This window comes from Leptodactylus fuscus, chromosome 3 (assembly GCF_031893055.1).
Source record: "Leptodactylus fuscus isolate aLepFus1 chromosome 3, aLepFus1.hap2, whole genome shotgun sequence".
Taxonomy (NCBI): domain Eukaryota; kingdom Metazoa; phylum Chordata; class Amphibia; order Anura; family Leptodactylidae; genus Leptodactylus; species Leptodactylus fuscus.
In genome coordinates this window covers 147,162,679-147,180,983 of record NC_134267.1, presented here as the reverse complement: position 1 = coordinate 147,180,983, position 18,305 = coordinate 147,162,679, and the positions used below count along the sequence as shown (strand labels likewise).

At 41.0% G+C, this 18,305-nt stretch overlaps 1 protein-coding gene across 1 annotated transcript in view; it reads left to right on the top strand.

The window, feature by feature from the left end:
* Positions 1-18,305, top strand: part of LOC142196904 (uncharacterized) — a 143,891-nt gene that overhangs the window by 109,557 nt on the left and 16,029 nt on the right. The window contains 13 exon segments of the mRNA XM_075266885.1: positions 33-152; positions 800-919; positions 1,867-1,986; positions 2,848-2,967; positions 4,943-5,062; positions 5,895-6,014; positions 6,141-6,260; positions 7,127-7,246; positions 7,373-7,492; positions 7,619-7,738; positions 16,390-16,566; positions 16,783-16,856; positions 18,169-18,248. Coding sequence (XP_075122986.1) covers positions 33-152; positions 800-919; positions 1,867-1,986; positions 2,848-2,967; positions 4,943-5,062; positions 5,895-6,014; positions 6,141-6,260; positions 7,127-7,246; positions 7,373-7,492; positions 7,619-7,738; positions 16,390-16,566; positions 16,783-16,856; positions 18,169-18,248 — 1,531 coding nt within the window.

Genomic DNA, 18,305 nt, shown 5'->3' with positions numbered 1-18,305 from the left:
ACTGTAATTGATTTCTTATGCTCTCTGTATAGGTGACGGGATCGTCTGTGAGGCAATTATTGCATGCAGTAACAACAGTGATTGTTCATCTAATGGAACATGTAGTAATAAAACCGGAAGCTACATCTGTACTTGCAATAGTGGATACAAAGGTAATTGCTTGAAGAGTCTGTTAGGTGTAAAACGCTTCCCAAACCAATAATAGTGCAGCGCAAAAGCCTATATAGAGAATTATATCTGTATGATCACAAACTGATGAAGTAGAGAGTGCATGAGGAAATGCAAGTGTGTATGAGCCCTTAATAATAATTTTGAACAATAATTAATAATTTCTGGATTTTCTTTAGACATTGGGTCATATTTCGCTATGTCATAACACAACTGGAAGTGTCAATCCAGTATATACAAGATATGCCATCATTTTCTTGTAGGTATAGGTTTCACCTCTAGGACTGCACCTTTCTTGAGAATGCAGATTCTCCATCTTGCTCCCGCTGTTAGTGGTGAGATGGTCTCATATCTGTGACATTCTTCATTCATATATGTGGGAGTTTTGTGAATAACCATACAGACCATAAAGTACATGGAGAGAGCTGCAGATGTATGACCACCTCTCCACTTATAGTAGCCCTCAGAGGGGCATCGGGGATCTCTATTTTCCAGATAGGTGTGGGTTCTAGAGTTGGCTCCTACAGCCAAGTGATTATATAAAAAATTAAGATGAATGTGTTTACACTTTCAGATATACCTCTAATGTTGTTTCCCAAGTTAATTCTAAAACATTTTCTATATTGATCAGGTAATGGAAACCATTGCGATAACATTAATGAATGTAATACTTGCGATTCCTTTTCATCTTATGTGACCTGCACTAATACATTAGGATGTTACACTTGTACTTGTAACACTGCATGTGCAAGCTCTGTCCTGCCAGTTAGTAAAACAATATATACTTTTTTTTGAACTGACGTCAATAACAGGCATATACTACTTTCTAGTCATATAGCTGTAGGGAACGTTCAGAAAAAAAGCAAACAAATCTATAGCTTCTATTATTGCACTAGTTCTTTCATAAATAATACATTAAAGAGGTTTCCCCAAGAAATAACCATATTTAAGTTTGTAAACAATCAGAATTGAAACTTTTTGGCAAATATACATTTTGCAGAGTTTCAAAGATTTTCTCTCATCATCTTAGTGGTGACAGTCTGTTGGTTAATAAGTTGCCAGAGGCTCAACTTGACACAATGTAAAATTTTTAATGGGGTCCCTACTTACTTGTGTCATTTTTATGTGGACTGTTAACGCTGCGTCCTCTATAGCTACCCCCTGCCACTTGCCAAAGGTAACAACCACGAATGCAACTTTATATGGGCTGGAATTGTCAGAAACCCAGCCATGATTTTTTTTATTGTGTGGAGAGGTAAGACTATCACTACCAATCAAGACAAAAGATTTTCTCTAATCGAAATACTACAAAATATTAATATAGATTTACAAAAAAGTTTAACTTTTAATTACTAAAAATGTAAATATGATTAAGTTCATGGGAAAAACCCTTTAAGGCTGAAATCCCACTTTGCAAAACACAGCATTCTTGGGGCAGTGGAAACGCCAATGGGAAAAAAAAAACCCCACAGCGTTTTACAATACCTGCAAAGTGAATAGGATTCTGCGCATTACAACCACACATTGCAGATAAACCTGTGTTTTCAATAACAACATTTGGGGGTTTTTTTTGCCATCAAGTTTTTGCTTATCATTTGCTTGCAATTTGAAACCAAGACTTTCAGTCAAATATTTCCTTATCACATTTACCTCCATCGTTATATCCTCTGTTACTGTGAAAAATTTTCTATTGATCAGGTAATGGAAGCCATTGTGATGATATTAATGAATGCAATACCAACAATTCCTGTTCACCTAATGCAACCTGCGTTAATACAGTAGGAAGTTACACCTGCACTTGTAACAAGGGATTTACAGGTAAGCAATTAAATTGTTCACATGAAGGGGAGTAGTTATAGGGGGTGCCAAGGTAGTAATTTAAGAATACATCAGTTTAATAGTTAGCACATGGGAAGAAAGGGCCCCATTGCAACTTTTGCAATAAAGCCCAGGAGCTTTGAGTTACACCTTATATGGGCAACACTGTGGCTTAGTGGTTAGCTTTGCAGCACTGGAGTCCTGGGTTCGAATACTGCCAGGAGCAGCATCTGCAAGGAGTTTGTATGTTCATCCCATGTTTGCATGGATTTCTTCCCATACTCAAAAGACCTACTGATAGGGAAAAATGTACATTGTTAGCCCTATATGGAGCTCACAATCTACATTAAAAAAGTCACTCCTTATATTAACTGCTGATTATAATAGTAGTATTGCCATGTTATTCTGAATATCAGTGAGAGGCAATGGCAGAGAGTTGTAAGCAGTGGCATAGGGATATTTATCAGTAAGTTACAGATCTAGGTATCTATATACATAGGAGTTTTGCCACAAATTAGAAGACAGCACTTGAACGTACCCCTATATGAAATTAAAGGCATATGGAGGTCAATAGATGACTAATCCATCTCTATGGCAGTCCTATAATGGTTCCATACAAAATGTATGAGACTTTAAATAGGTTTTCTGTAGTCTGCCCATAACAATTGAGAATCTGTATTAAAATATTTTAAAACATGTCACGTGAATGCATATTCCTATCTTTCAATAACTGATCAAATATCCATGTCCTCTGTAATTAATAATACAAAACAGCAATATGTAGATGAATATGTTTTCTTTTCATATCTACCTCCAATATACTGTAATATTACTACATGTGAAACATTTTCTATTAATCAGGTAACGGGAGTCAATGTGATGATATTGATGAATGCAAGACCAACAATTCCTGTTCATCTAGTGCAACCTGCACTAATACAGTAGGAAATTACACCTGCACTTGCAAAAATGGATATACAGGTTAGTGAATAAATTCTTTTACCATCTCAGCAACCTGAACTTTCTCATTTTAGATCGCATTAGTGTCAAGTAATCTGTACACATAGAAACTTCTGCAGGCCTGTTTATGTCACCAGTAAACCTAGATGTTGGAGATTCATCAATGATAACCCAGAGAGAAAAATCCAGGAGATGAATAAAGGACAGCCACTTCACTTGTTCAAAAAATGCAGATATTTATTTCTTCTTTGTTCTCATGTAGTCTGCCCTCTGGGTTATCAATGGTCAATATGAATTTACTTCTGTACCATTCAAGATTAATAATTTGTTCTTTAAAGGGGTTTTCACAACTCCCTGTCTCAGCAGCTTTAGCTACTGTCTCTGCTCACTTACTGTATTCTTTCACAAGTTGGCGGGCTTTGACTGTTTGATGAACAGGAAACTATGAAGTATCTCAGTGGATATAGACATTAACTTTAAAATGAAAGATTATTTATTATCACTACTAGGTATCTAATATAAAACAAGATCAGATAATATGCACCATAAATGTCTATTACATTACACAGGTTTGGAGAGGAAAAAAACAAACTTACTACATTGAAGAGAATGAACTTGCAGAAATTTCAATGTTATCACTGTGTTTACAAAAAGAGATAACAGACACTATCCGAACTTTTATTAGCAAACTGCAATTAGTTGGATAGATATCTAATATAAATGTAGTTTAAATAATATGCACAGTAAATGATTATTACATTGCATAGGTTTGGAGAGAAAAAAACTTACATGCTTCAGAGGAGAGAGTGGACTTGCAGTAAACTCAAAGTTATCTCTGTGGTTACATAGAGAGATAGCAGACACTGTCTGAGCTTTTATTAGCAAACTGCAATTAGCTGAACCAATTACCCTGCTGAAAGAGCTGTAGCTAACAATTCTGGAAGCGAGCACAATGTGGAGAACTCAGCCCATCCAGAGAGCTGTCAGTCATCCTCTGATCTGTGTTATCAGATGCAGGCCAGGCACCATGGAAATTGTGTAAAAAACGGGAGGAATAACAAACATTTATTAACATGAAAAGACACAATCTATCAAAGTTTTATCTGTACACGGCAGATGTCTGGGAATTAGTTCTGTTCTACACAGATACATACTTTCATATCCTTAGATATGGACTCAACACTGTTTCATTGATGTGTCATCTAAGGTCATTCAGATCCTGTGGTTTGGGGGAGGCAGATAATCCTTGATTTAGCCTCACAGAAAGAAGTCACAGACTGTTAGGTCTAGTATTTATGGAGGGATATCAGGGCAGTTGGCTCACAACTCCTCCTGTGCTTACAGGAATCATGGGGAAGAACCACAGTTTTTACCAGGCAGTTTACTGAGGTAGTTGCAGGTTACCTGGTACTGCAGTTCACAGGGCACAGTTAACAAACTTCTCAAATAGCATTTGGAGTCTCAGGGCACATGGGTTCTAATACTACTACTACTAATAATAATACATTTTATTTATATAGCGCCAACATATTCCGTAGCGCTGTACAATTTGTAGGGTTCAAATACAGACAGATACATTACAAAGAACGTCATTTCACACAATGGGACTGAGGGCCCTGCTCGCAAGAGCTTACAATCTATGAGGTGACACAAGAGGTAGCAGGGGCGGCATTGCTTATACAGTATTCAGACAATTTTGTAATAGAGGTGACTGTCAGTACACAAACAAAACTTTATGAGCTGTCACTAGTGGTGTCTTGTAACATGTGAATGGAGCTACACATGCTCTTGCTCTTGACTTGCTCTGCTAGTTTTTGTGTAATGCACAGAAATCCAGTACTGATGGACCTGGCAAATGGATGCAACAATAAGACTGACAAACTTCCCAAAAAAGTGTGGGAAAAAATCCATTTAAGGCCTCATGTTGTGAAAACACTGCAATTTAATATTACTGTGATCTAATATTATTAACTATAAAACATTTTCTATTGATCAGGTAATGGAAGTCTTTGTGAAGATATTAATGAATGCAATATCAACAATCCCTGTTCACCTAATGCAACCTGCACTAATACAGTAGGAAGTTACATCTGCACTTGCAAAAATGGATTTGCAGGTTAGTGAATAAATTATTTTAGTACCTCAGCAACCAGAACTTTCTCATTTTAGATTGCATTAGGGTAAAGGAACCTGTGGACATAGAAACTTATGCAGGCCTGCTCATGTCACCAGTAAAATCTAGATGGTGGAGATTCATCAATGATAACCCAGAGGGAAGAATCTAGGAGATGAATAAAGGACAGTCACATCACTTGTCAAAAAAATGCAATTATTTATTTCTTCTTTTGTCAATGGGCAATATGAATTTACTTCTGTACCCTTCAAGAGTAATAATTTATTCTTTCATTATTAAAGAGGTTTTCCCATCTCCCTCTTTTAGCAGCTTTACCTGCTGTCTCTTCTTTTCACTTCCTGTATTCCTCAACAAGTTGGTGGGCAGACTTAGAATTTTTAACAAACAAATCACTCTGAAGTACATCAGTAGATATAGACATTGCTTTTAACATAAAAGGATTATTATCATTACTAGATATCTAATATAAATGCAGTTTAAATAATATGCCCAGTAAATGTTTATTACATTTGGAGAGAAAAAAAAATGTACATGCTCCACAGGAGAGAATGGACTTGCAGTAAACTCAAAGTTATCTATGTGTTTACATAGAGAGATAGCAGACACAGTCCAAGCTTTTATTAGCAAACTACAATCAGCAGAACTGATTGTCCTGCTGACAGCTCTGTAGATGACAGTAATGGAAACAAGAACAATTTGGAAAACACAATATATGTTCAATATACCATAACAATAACAATAATATTTCTATGAATACGTTTTTATTTTCAGATGTACTTCCAATATAATATTACTAACATTTGCTATTGATTAGGTAATGGAAGTCTTTGTGAAGATATTAATGAATGCAATACCAACAATTCCTGTTCACCTAATGCAACCTGCACTAATACAATGGGAAGTTATACTTGCACTTGCAAAAATGGATTCACAGGTTAGTGAATAAATTCTTTTTAGCACATTAGCTACCAGGACTTTCTAATTTTAGATCGCATTAGGTTAGAAAAATGCACAGACATCTACTTCCAATGTATTATTACTAACATTTTCTATTGATCAGGTAATGGAAGTCTTTGTGAAGATATTAATGAATGCAATACCAACAATTCCTGTTCACCTAATGCAACCTGCACTAATACAATGGGAAGTTACACTTGCAATTGCAAAATTGGATTCACAGGTTAGTGAATAAATTATTTTAGCACCTAAGCAACCTAAGCTTTCTCATTTTAGATTGCATTAGTGTATAATAACTTGTGGACATAGAAACTTGTGCAGACTTGCTCACATCACCAGTACACCAAGATCTTGGAGATTCATCAATCATAACCCAGAGGGAAGAATCCAGGAGATGACAAGAGGACAGCCACCTCACTTGTCCAAGAAATGCAGATATTTATTTCTTCTTTTGTTCTCGTGGAGTCTGCCCTCTGTGTTATCAATGGTCAATATGAATTTACTTCTGTACCATTCAAGATTTATTTTTTTTATTATTATTAGAGGTCTTCCCATGTATCTCTTTCAGCAGCTTTGCCTGCTGGTGCTTCTTTTCACTTCCTGTATTCCTCAACAAGATGGTGGGTGGGCTTTGAGTGTTTAACAAACAAATCACTCTGAAGTACTTCAGTAGATATAGATATTGCTTTTACCATAAAAGATTATTATCATTACTAGATATCTAATATAAATGCAGTTGAAATAATATGCCCAGTAAATGTTTATTACATTGCATAGGTTTGGAGAGAAAAAAGCGTACATGCTTCAGAGGAGAGAATGGACTAGCAGTAAACTCAAAGTTATATCGGTGTTTACATAGAAAGATAGCAGGCACTGCCTGAGCTTTTATGAAAAAACTGCAATAAGCTGAACTGATTGTTCTGCTGACAGAGCTGTAGATAACAGTACTGGAAGCCAGCACAATCTGGAGAACATAATATATTTTCAATATACCATAATAACAATAATAAAAGTAATATATCTATGAATAAGCTTTCATCTTCAAATCTACTTCCAATATAATATTGCTAACATTTTTTTATTGATCAGGTAATGGAAGTCTTTGTGAAGATATTAATGAATGTAATACCAACAATTCATGTTCACCTAATGCAACCTGCACTAATACAGTAGGAAGTTACATCTGCACTTGCAAAAATGGATTCACAGGTTAGTGAATAAATTCTTTTTAGCACTTCAGCAACCAGGACTTCCTCATTTTAGATCACATTAGGGTATAATAACCCGTGGACATCTGCTTCCAATATAATATTACTAACATTTTCTATTGATCAGGTAATGGAGGTCAATGTGATGATATTAATGAGTGTACTACCAACAATTCATGTTCACCTAATGCAATCTGCGCTAATACAGTAGGAAGTTACATCTGCACTTGCAAAAATGGATTCACAGGTTAGTGAATAAATTCTTTTTAGCACTTCAGCAACCAGGACTTCCTCATTTTAGATCACATTAGGGTATAATAACCTGTGGACATCTGCTTTCAATACAATATTACTAACATTTTCTATTGATCAGGTAATGGAGGTCAATGTGATGATATTAATGAGTGTACTACCAACAATTCATGTTCACCTAATGCAATCTGCACTAATACAGTAGGAAGTTACAGCTGCAATTGCAAAAATGGATTCACAGGTTAGTGAATAAATTCTTTTACCATCTCAGCAACCTGAACTTTCTCATTTTAGATCGCATTAGTGTCAAGTAATCTGTACACATAGAAACTTCTGCAGGCCTGTTTATGTCACCAGTAAACCTAGATGTTGGAGATTCATCAATGATAACCCAGAGAGAAAAATCCAGGAGATGAATAAAGGACAGCCACTTCACTTGTTCAAAAAATGTAGATATTTATTTCTTCTTTGTTCTCGTGGAGTCTGCCCTCTGGGTTATCAATGGTCACTATGAATTTACTTCTGTACCACTCAAGTATAATAATTTGTTCTTCATTATTAAAGGGGTTTTCCCAACCTCCTCTCTCAGCAGCTTTGCCTGCTGTCTCTTCTCCTTGCTTCCTGTATTCTTCCACAAGCTGGTGTGCAGCTTTGACTGATGAACAAGACGCTACGAAGTATCTCACTGGATATAGACATTAACTTTACAATGAAAGATTATTTATTATCATTACTAGGAATGTATTATAAATGCAGATCAAATAATATGCACTGAAAGTGACTATTACATTGCACAAACTTACTGCAGAGGAGAGAATGGACTTGCAGCAATCTCAATGTTATCTCTGTATTTCCATAGAGCTATAACAGACACTATATGAGAGCAAACTGCAATCAGCTGAACTGATTGTCCTACTGACTAAGCTTTAGATAACAGTTCTGAAAGCGAACACAGTCTGGAGAACTCAGCCCTCCCAGAGAGCAGTTAGTCATTCTCCAACCTGTGTTATCAAATACAGGCAAGGCTCCATGGTAATACTGTGTAAAAAATGGGAGGAATAATCTCACATAGCAAGCAAATGAAATAGCATTGCTAAAGCAATATGTCTAGGAATACTCATGAATTTACATAAGCTAGCAGTATAGATAGGATCATTGAAATAGAAATCCCCCTCTAGTAAATTTTTTTATCTGGATGTATTTTACATGGTGATCTAGAATTGATTCAAATATATAGCCTTGGTATTCATAAATGAGAGAATATCATGCAAAATTTATTAACATGAAAAGACACTATCAAAGTTTTATCTGTACACGGCAGATGTCTGGGCATTCGTTCTTTTCTGCACAGATGCAAAAGTTCATATCCTTAGATATGGCCTTTACACTGTTTCATTGATGTGTCACCTAAGGTCATACAGATCCTGTGGGTTGGGGGTGGGGGTTGGCAGATACTCTGAGTCCTTGATTTAGACCTATAGAAAGAAGTCACAGGCTGTTAGGTCTAGTGTTTATGGAGGGATATCAGAGCAATTGGCACACAACTCCTCCTGTGCTTGCAGGAATCATGGCAAAGAAACACAGTTCTTACTGGGCAGTTTTCTGAGGTAGTTGCAGGTTACCTGGTACTGCAGTTCACAGTGCACAGTTAAATTTCTCAGACTGCATTTGGAGTCTCAGGGCCAAGGCAGCACACAGCTTGCACACGGGTAGTGATTAGAGATGAGCGAACACTAAAATGTTCGAGGTTCGAAATTCGATTCGAACAGCCGCTCACTGTTCGAGTGTTCGAATGGGTTTCGAACCCCATTATAGTCTATGGGGAACATAAACTCGTTAAGGGGGAAACCCAAATTCGTGTCTGGAGGGTCACCAAGTCCACTATGACACCCCAGGAAATGATACCAACACCCTGGAATGACACTGGGACAGCAGGGGAAGCATGTCTGGGGGCATAAAAGTCACTTTATTTCATGGAAATCCCTGTCAGTTTGCGATTTTCGCAAGCTAACTTTTCCCCATAGAAATGCATTGGCCAGTGCTGATTGGCCAGAGTACGGAACTCGACCAATCAGCGCTGGCTCTGCTGGAGGAGGCGGAGTCTAAGATAGCTCCACACCAGTCTCCATTCAGGTCCGACCTTAGACTCCGCCTCCTCCGGCAGAGCCAGCGCTGATTGGCCGAAGGCTGGCCAATGCATTCCTATGCGAATGCAGACTTAGCAGTGCTGAGTCAGTTTTGCTCAACTACACATCTGATGCACACTCGGCACTGCTACATCAGATGTAGCAATCTGATGTAGCAGAGCCGAGGGTGCACTAGAACCCCTGTGCAAACTCAGTTCACGCTAATAGAATGCATTGGCCAGCGCTGATTGGCCAATGCATTCTATTAGCCCGATGAAGTAGAGCTGAATGTGTGTGCTAAGCACACACATTCAGCACTGCTTCATCAAGCCAATACAATGCATTAGCCAGTGCTGATTGGCCAGAGTACGGAATTCGGCCAATCAGCGCTGGCCAATGCATTCTATTAGCCCGATGAAGTAGAGCTGAATGTGTGTGCTAAGCACACACATTCAGCACTGCTTCATCAAGCCAATACAATGCATTAGCCAGTGCTGATTGGCCAGAGTACGGAATTCGGCCAATCAGCGCTGGCCAATGCATTCTATTAGCCCGATGAAGTAGAGCTGAATGTGTGTGCTAAGCACACACATTCAGCACTGCTTCATCAAGCCAATACAATGCATTAGCCAGTGCTGATTGGCCAGAGTACGGAATTCGGCCAATCAGCGCTGGCTCTGCTGGAGGAGGCGGAGTCTAAGATCGCTCCACACCAGTCTCCATTCAGGTCCGACCTTAGACTCCGCCTCCTCCGGCAGAGCCAGCGCTGATTGGCCAAAGGCTGGCCAATGCATTCCTATGCGAATGCAGACTTAGCAGTGCTGAGTCAGTTTTGCTCAACTATACATCTGATGCACACTCGGCACTGCTACATCAGATGTAGCAATCTGATGTAGCAGAGCCGAGGGTGCACTAGAACCCCTGTGCAAACTCAGTTCACGCTAATAGAATGCATTGGCCAGCGCTGATTGGCCAATGCATTCTATTAGCCCGATGAAGTAGAGCTGAATGTGTGTGCTAAGCACACTCATTCAGCACTGCTTCATCACGCCAATACAATGCATTAGCCAGTGCTGATTGGCCAGAGTACGGAATTCAGCCAATCAGCGCTGGCCAATGCATTCTATTAGCCCGATGAAGTAGAGCTGAATGTGTGTGCTAAGCACACACATTCAGCACTGCTTCATCAAGCCAATACAATGCATTAGCCAGTGCTGATTGGCCAGAGTACGGAATTCGGCCAATCAGCGCTGGCCAATGCATTCTATTAGCCCGATGAAGTAGAGCTGAATGTGTGTGCTAAGCACACACATTCAGCACTGCTTCATCAAGCCAATACAATGCATTAGCCAGTGCTGATTGGCCAGAGTACGGAATTCGGCCAATCAGCGCTGGCTCTGCTGGAGGAGGCGGAGTCTAAGGTCGGACCTGAATGGAGACTGGTGTGGAGCGATCTTAGACTCCGCCTCCTCCAGCAGAGCCAGCGCTGATTGGCCGAATTCCGTACTCTGGCCAATCAGCACTGGCTAATGCATTGTATTGGCGTGATGAAGCAGTGCTGAATGTGTGTGCTTAGCACACACATTCAGCTCTACTTCATCGGGCTAATAGAATGCATTGGCCAATCAGCGCTGGCCAATGCATTCTATTAGCGTGAACTGAGTTTGCACAGGGGTTCTAGTGCACCCTCGGCTCTGCTACATCAGATTGCTACATCTGATGTAGCAGTGCCGAGTGTGCATCAGATGTGTAGTTGAGCAAAACTGACTCAGCACTGCTAAGTCTCTGCATTCGCATAGGAATGCATTGGCCAGCCTTCGGCCAATCAGCGCTGGCTCTGCCGGAGGAGGCGGAGTCTAAGGTCGGACCTGAATGGAGACTGGTGTGGAGCGATCTTAGACTCCGCCTCCTCCAGCAGAGCCAGCGCTGATTGGTCGAGTTCCGTACTCTGGCCAATCAGCGCTGGCCAATGCATTCTATTAGCCCGATGAAGTAGAGCTGAATGTGTGTGCTTAGCACACACATTCAGCTCTACTTCATCAGGCTAATAGAATACATTGGCCAATCAGCGCTGGCCAATGCATTCTATTAGCTTGATGAAGCAGAGTGTGCACAAGGGTTCAAGCGCACCCTCGGCTCTGATGTAGCAGAGCTGAGGGTGCACAAGGGTTCAAGTGCACCCTCGGCTCTCCTACATCAGAGCCGAGGGTGCGCTTGAACCCTTGTGCACACTCTGCTTCATCAAGCTAATAGAATGCATTGGCCAGCACTGATTGGCCAGAGTACGGAATTCGGCCAATCAGCGCTGGCCAATGCATCCCTATGGGAAAAAGTTTATCTCACAAAAATCACAATTACACACCCGATAGAGCCCCAAAAAGTTATTTTTAATAACATTCCCCCCTAAATAAAGGTTATCCCTAGCTATCCCTGCCTGTACAGCTATCCCTGTCTCATAGTCACAAAGTTCACATTCTCATATGACCCGGATTTGAAATCCACTATTCGTCTAAAATGGAGGTCACCTGATTTCGGCAGCCAATGACTTTTTCCAATTTTTTTCAATGCCCCCAGTGTCGTAGTTCCTGTCCCACCTCCCCTGCGCTGTTATTGGTGCAAAAAAGGCGCCAGGGAAGGTGGGAGGGGAATCGAATTTTGGCGCACTTTACCACGTGGTGTTCGATTCGATTCGAACATGGCGAACACCCTGATATCCGATCGAACATGTGTTCGATAGAACACTGTTCGCTCATCTCTAGTAGTGATCACCTTACATGGGTTCTGATACTACGTGCACTCGCTTTTGACTCGCTCTGCTAGCTTTTGTGTAATGCACAGAAATCTAGTACTGACAGACCTGGCAAATTCCACATAGATAGGTGGCTAGATTGGATGCAACAAAATGCTGGACAGGCATGACAAACATCCCCAAAAAGCCTGGGAAAAAGTCCATTTAAGGCTAAGGCCCCACGGGCCGTAATCGCAGCACTAAAGCGCTGCGGAAAGAACCGCGGCGTGATCGCATTGCGGTTCTTTCCTCAGCGCTTTTAAGAGAAAGTTCACAGAGTTTTCCTCTGCGGACTTTCTCTTAACATTATATCTACGGGAAAGCCGCTGGCGTTTCCGTAGATATAATTGACATGCTGTGATTTGCAAAGGCATGATTTGCCACAATGGCTTTGCAAATCACAGCGTGTCCACGCTGTGATTTCTTCCGCAGAGTGGGCATGGGATTTGAATGAATCCCATCCCCTTTGCTTGCACTGTAAAATGTCACGATTTTTCCCACAGCGTCTCTGCTGTGGGCAAATCGTGGTGTTTACTTCCCATGGGGCCCCGGCTTGAGGTAGATAGGTAGGTTATATGTTGTTATAGGCTGTTTTGTGGTACAAGTAAAATAGCCAAACAGATGTACACTGTGGAAGATGCCTACACCATGTGCACGCACATGACAGCACACTAGCTTATCCTGAAACCTTTGTCAGTCACACACATAAAGCTTAATTTGTATAAATGGGTGCCCCCACCCTTACAGCCATACAAATAGGGCTATTGCATAGTTAAAAGTACAGTAAATATTGAAAAGTACAAAAATGCAGTTTCGGTAGCAGTGACATCGATAATACACCCTAGACACTTCAAAACTGACAATAAAATTACTTAAAAGTGGTCTTAGAGCAGAAGCCTTTAAAGGCAATCTTCAACTAAAACTAATGTTTCTGTGTGTTACTTTAGGAAATTCCATTGTCATATGTCAATATCTGTATTTCTATCTCTATATATTACACTGGGATCATTGCATAACAAAAGTCTGAGTAAGGCTACAGTGGGAGCAGTGGCATAACTACTAGAGATGAGTGAACAGTGAAATGTTCGAAGTTCGATTCGAGTAGCCGCTCAATACTAGACTGTTCGATCGAACATCGAACCTCATTATAGTCTATGGGGAATAAATACTCGTTTAGGGGGAAAACCACTATTCGACTCAGGAGGGTCACCAAGTCCACTATGACACCCCAGGAAATGATGCCAACACCCTGGAATGCAACTGGGACAGCAGGGGAAGCATGTCTGGGGGCATCTAACATGCCCAAGTCACTGTATTACGTTGGGATCCCTGTCAGCTTGCGATATGTGGGAGCTGACTTTTTCCTATAGGAGTGCATTGACCAGCGTTGATTGGCCAAATGCCATACAGAGTACAGCATTCGGCCAATCAACGCTGGTTCTGCTGGAGGCTCATCTGTGAGGAGGCGGACTCTAAGATCGTACCAGAATGGAGACTGCTGTGGACCGATCTTAGACTCTGCCTCCTCCGGCAGAGCCAGCGTACTCTGTATGGCATTCGGCCAATCAACACTGGTCAATACATTCCTATGCCGAGATGTAGCAGTGCTGGCCATGCGCTCAGCTTGTCTACACTGTAGATACAGCTGAACTGAGCGCAGGGCCAGCACTGCACTGAACCCCGCTTGCACACTCAGCTCTGCTGCATCAGAGATGTAGCAGAGCTGTGTGCGCTGAACCCTGCTGGACACTCAGCTGTGCTGCTTCTCAGCAGAGCTGAGTGTGCAGCAGGGTTCAGCGCACACTCAGCACTGCTTCATCTCCGGTGTAGCAGTGCTGAGCGCACGGCCAGCACTGCTACATCTCTGCATAGGAATGCATTGACCAGCATTGATTGGCCAAATGCCATACAGAGTACAGCATTCGGCCAATCAACACTGGTTCTGTCGGAGGAGGCGGAGTCTAAGATCGGTCCACAGCAGTCTCCATTCTGGTCTGATCTTAGACTCCGCCTCCTCACAGACGAGTCTCCAGCAGAACCAGCGTTGATTGGCCGAATGCTGTACTTTGTATGGCATTCGGCCAATCAACGCTGGTCAATGCATTCCTATGGGAAAAAGTCATCTCGCGCATATCGCAAGCTGACAGGGATCCTGACCAGATAGAGCCCCAAAGGGCTGGGTGAGTGACATTCCCACCTATATAAAGGTAATCCCTAGCTAACCCTGCCTGTACATCTATCCCTGTCTCACAGTCACATAGTTCACAGTCTCATATGAACCGGATATTAAATCCACTGTTTGTATAAATTGGAGGTCACCTGAATTAGCCAGCCAATTACTTTTTCCAATTTTTTTTAGATGCCTCCGTTGTCGTAGTTCCTGTCCCACCTCCCCTGCGCAGTTATTGGTGCAAAAAAAGTGCCAGGGAAGGTGGGAGGGAATCGAATTTTTAGCGAGTTTGCCACCTGGTGTTCGACTGGAATCTAACATCTCGAACAGCCTTATATCCAGTCGAACATGTACTCGATCGAACGCTGTTCGCTCATCTCTAGTAACTACTGCTGTAGCAGCACAGGCAGCTGCCACAGGGCCCAGGACATTAGGGGTCTGGTGACAGCCACTACCGCTGTGTTTTTTTTTTTCTTAATAGGCCGTTACCGGCTGGAGTAACGGGCCCTATTTACTTACCGATCATGGCAGGGTCGGGATCGGTAAGTGACACCGCGGGCCCCACAAACACTGTCATTATACTCGGGGTCTTTTCAGACCCCCGAGTATAATGAACGGAGGCCCGGGAGAGGTAAGAAACATAAAAAACACTGTTACTTACCTCTCCACGATCTGGGCAGGCTTCAGGCCTAGTCGTCTGACGTCTCTTGCGTCCCGGGTCATATGACGTCTGACGTCATTGAAGATCGACTACAGCGAAGGCCGACAGCAGAGGACTGCAGCGGAGCCGGGAGATAGGTGAGTAACAGTGTTTTTTATGTTTTTTTCCTCCTGGGTCTCTGATTATTATAGTCTGGGGTCTGAAAAGACCCCAGAGTATAATAATTGTTTATGGTTGTCCACAGTGGGGCATAATACTGTGTGCAGGGGCCACTATGGGGGATAATACTGTGTGTAGAAGCCACTGAGGGACATAATAGTGTGTGCAGGGTCCACTAAGGGACATAATACTGTGTGCAGAGGCCACTAAGGGACATAATACTGTGTGCAGGGGCCACTATGGGGCATAATACTGTGTGCAGGGGCCACTATGGGGCATAATAGAGCGCGCAGGATTGCGTAGGAGGTTCAGAGGGTCGGTCAAGGTCTTCGGCGTTGGTGTTGGTCGGGGGGGTGGGGGGTGGCCCATGTCAAAAGTTCGCCACGGGGCCCCACCATTCCTAGTTACGCCACTGAGTGGGAGACTTTAGTGTAAATGGGATATGTCACTCATACAAGTACCAGAGTTACTACAGGATGAACACAGCCTCTTCACAGGAGATACAAGCCATCAACGTTATAATAAAGAATATGACAGTGCAGCCCCGCTCATGGTGCCTTGGCTTATTTAGGAGAATACAGAGAGCAGGATAGTTACTCTGTCTTCTAAAATTCAATATGAGGTCTGATCAGAAGCAGACAGGAGGATGAACTGTAGAGAAGTAAGTGCACTGTACATAAAACAAGGCTAGAGTGCCATAGACAGTCAGGTGCGTGTGTGTGTGTGGGGGGGGAGGGGGTAGTAATATGATGGAAGTTTATCTGCTGCATTACCACAAATGAAATAAATCATTACTTAGTTTATATTAAATCAATGGCTTGGCTATGTAATACAAGCATGTAATCTCTGATCTGATTCATAGATACAGTATATATACACTCTCCTAACATAAATACAGTATTGAATTTGCGGCATATTATTTTGTTCTTTACTAGAAAAATATGTGCGTATATGCTTACAACTGGTTTATTCTCATTGATATCTGCAGGTGATGGCAAGTCCTGTTCCTGTATTGCACAGTGTTCAACAAACTACTGCAGTAATGGTGGGGCATGTACAATTAATGAGGGACAGAATTGTACTGTTCAGTGCAGCTGCCCTCTACCATTCTCTGGTAAAACGTGTACAGATATGATAGACTTGTATCCGGCAGACCTCGGCCAAAGTGAGTAAACATGCTCAGGCTGTATATAGGCATTTCTCTTATTATACACTATGCTTCATTAATTGTAATAGTCATAATAAATAAATCATCATGTAATGTGTGACGTGAACATATGGTATACCTCCATAACTATCACATTGAGTGCTTGTATGTCTGCGCTGCAGCAATGCTTTATTATCTATGCTATAATGTGCCATGTTTTTGGGTTTTTTTTAGATATAAAAAAGAGGTCTGTGTATGTGAATTTATACTCTAACAGTAATTTCACATCTGACGATGGTTTTGATCGGGTATGTATATGTCAATATATTCAACATATGTCTTCTTAAATCCACTTTGTGATGAACTTGACTATATACTAAGCAATTGTATTAGTTTTAACAATCTTTGTTCTAGATCATTGCTAGATTTACTTGTTATATACTGTGTTTCTCTGAAAATAAGACTGGGTCTTATATTAGTTTTTTTTTTCTCTCAAAAAAGGGCTAGGGCTTTTTTTCAGGGTAGGTCATATTTTAAAGGCACTGAAGAATATAAGAATTTTTCTGATTCACTCCAGATGAATCTTGTAAAATAGTTAAGTTTAATAATCCTAACTTACATTCACAAATGATGGTGCAGGGTCTTAAACAAACTTACTGGCACTCTCTCCCTCTAAAGATTTTGTTTTGGCAGTGGTACCATGCCCTCTCTATCTCCTCTCATTTGCACTTACCTTTATGATAAGGGGGAAGTGCTATAGTTGAGTGGCTACATCTGTGGGAACGAGCAGGGGTGGCACCTGACGTCTAGTCATGTAGGTAGCAAATCCCACAGCACGTTAGCGTTCAGGAGGCAGAACCCAAGAGGCGGTACTCCGGTGTGTGTGAGCCAATTTTGCCCTGCCATAGCGAGGTAGCAGGGCACTTGTCCAGGACATTTGGGAGCTTCGCTATGTCTATTCTCCGTCTCTATGATGTCACATGACAGAACCTGGCGCTGGAGGCATTGATTGTAAACAGGATTTTTGAAGTATGGCTTATATTTCAAACTTACTCTAAAAACCCTGAAAAATCAAGCTAGGGCTTATTTTTGGAGAAGCAGAGTATATGTGAAAGGCCTAAAATAGTGTTAGAGAAAAGTAGTTTGATAGCTGAAGAACTGTTGAACAATGATCATCTATTGAACAGATTTAGCCATGCATGGTTAATGACAATAGCCAAAGGATAAATGATTTTTCTGAGAACGTTATTTATTGTCTATTTATTGTTTATTGTCTAAAATGATTGTTCATTGTTAAATTTTAACCAGTGAATTACTGATTTGTTTAGAATTTTAATTTTTGTTAACTTTAGAGTAATATGTATGGTCACCATACAACATTATACCATAAAAATAAATAAAAATATATATTTAGATATTTGGTGAAGTTTGATTAGAGACCACATATTCAGAGCAGGACCCATTAAGGTTATAAATGACCTAGTGACCCTGGTATAATTGGCCTTGCAGCAGAAGTGGAGGGATAAATCTGAATACGGTTAGACTTTAGGTAATTTTTATATCCACATGGCTCACTTTACACAAAATTTAAATAAGGCAATATTGTTTTATTTTGTGCAGATTACACAACAACTTAGTAAAGCTCAACCTAATGTGGCAAGTTTGTTTGAAAAGGAGATCGATGCAATGAATTCAACAACGTGAGTTTTATTTTTACTTTAACAGAACTTTTATGTTTTTTCCTTCTTAGATCTATA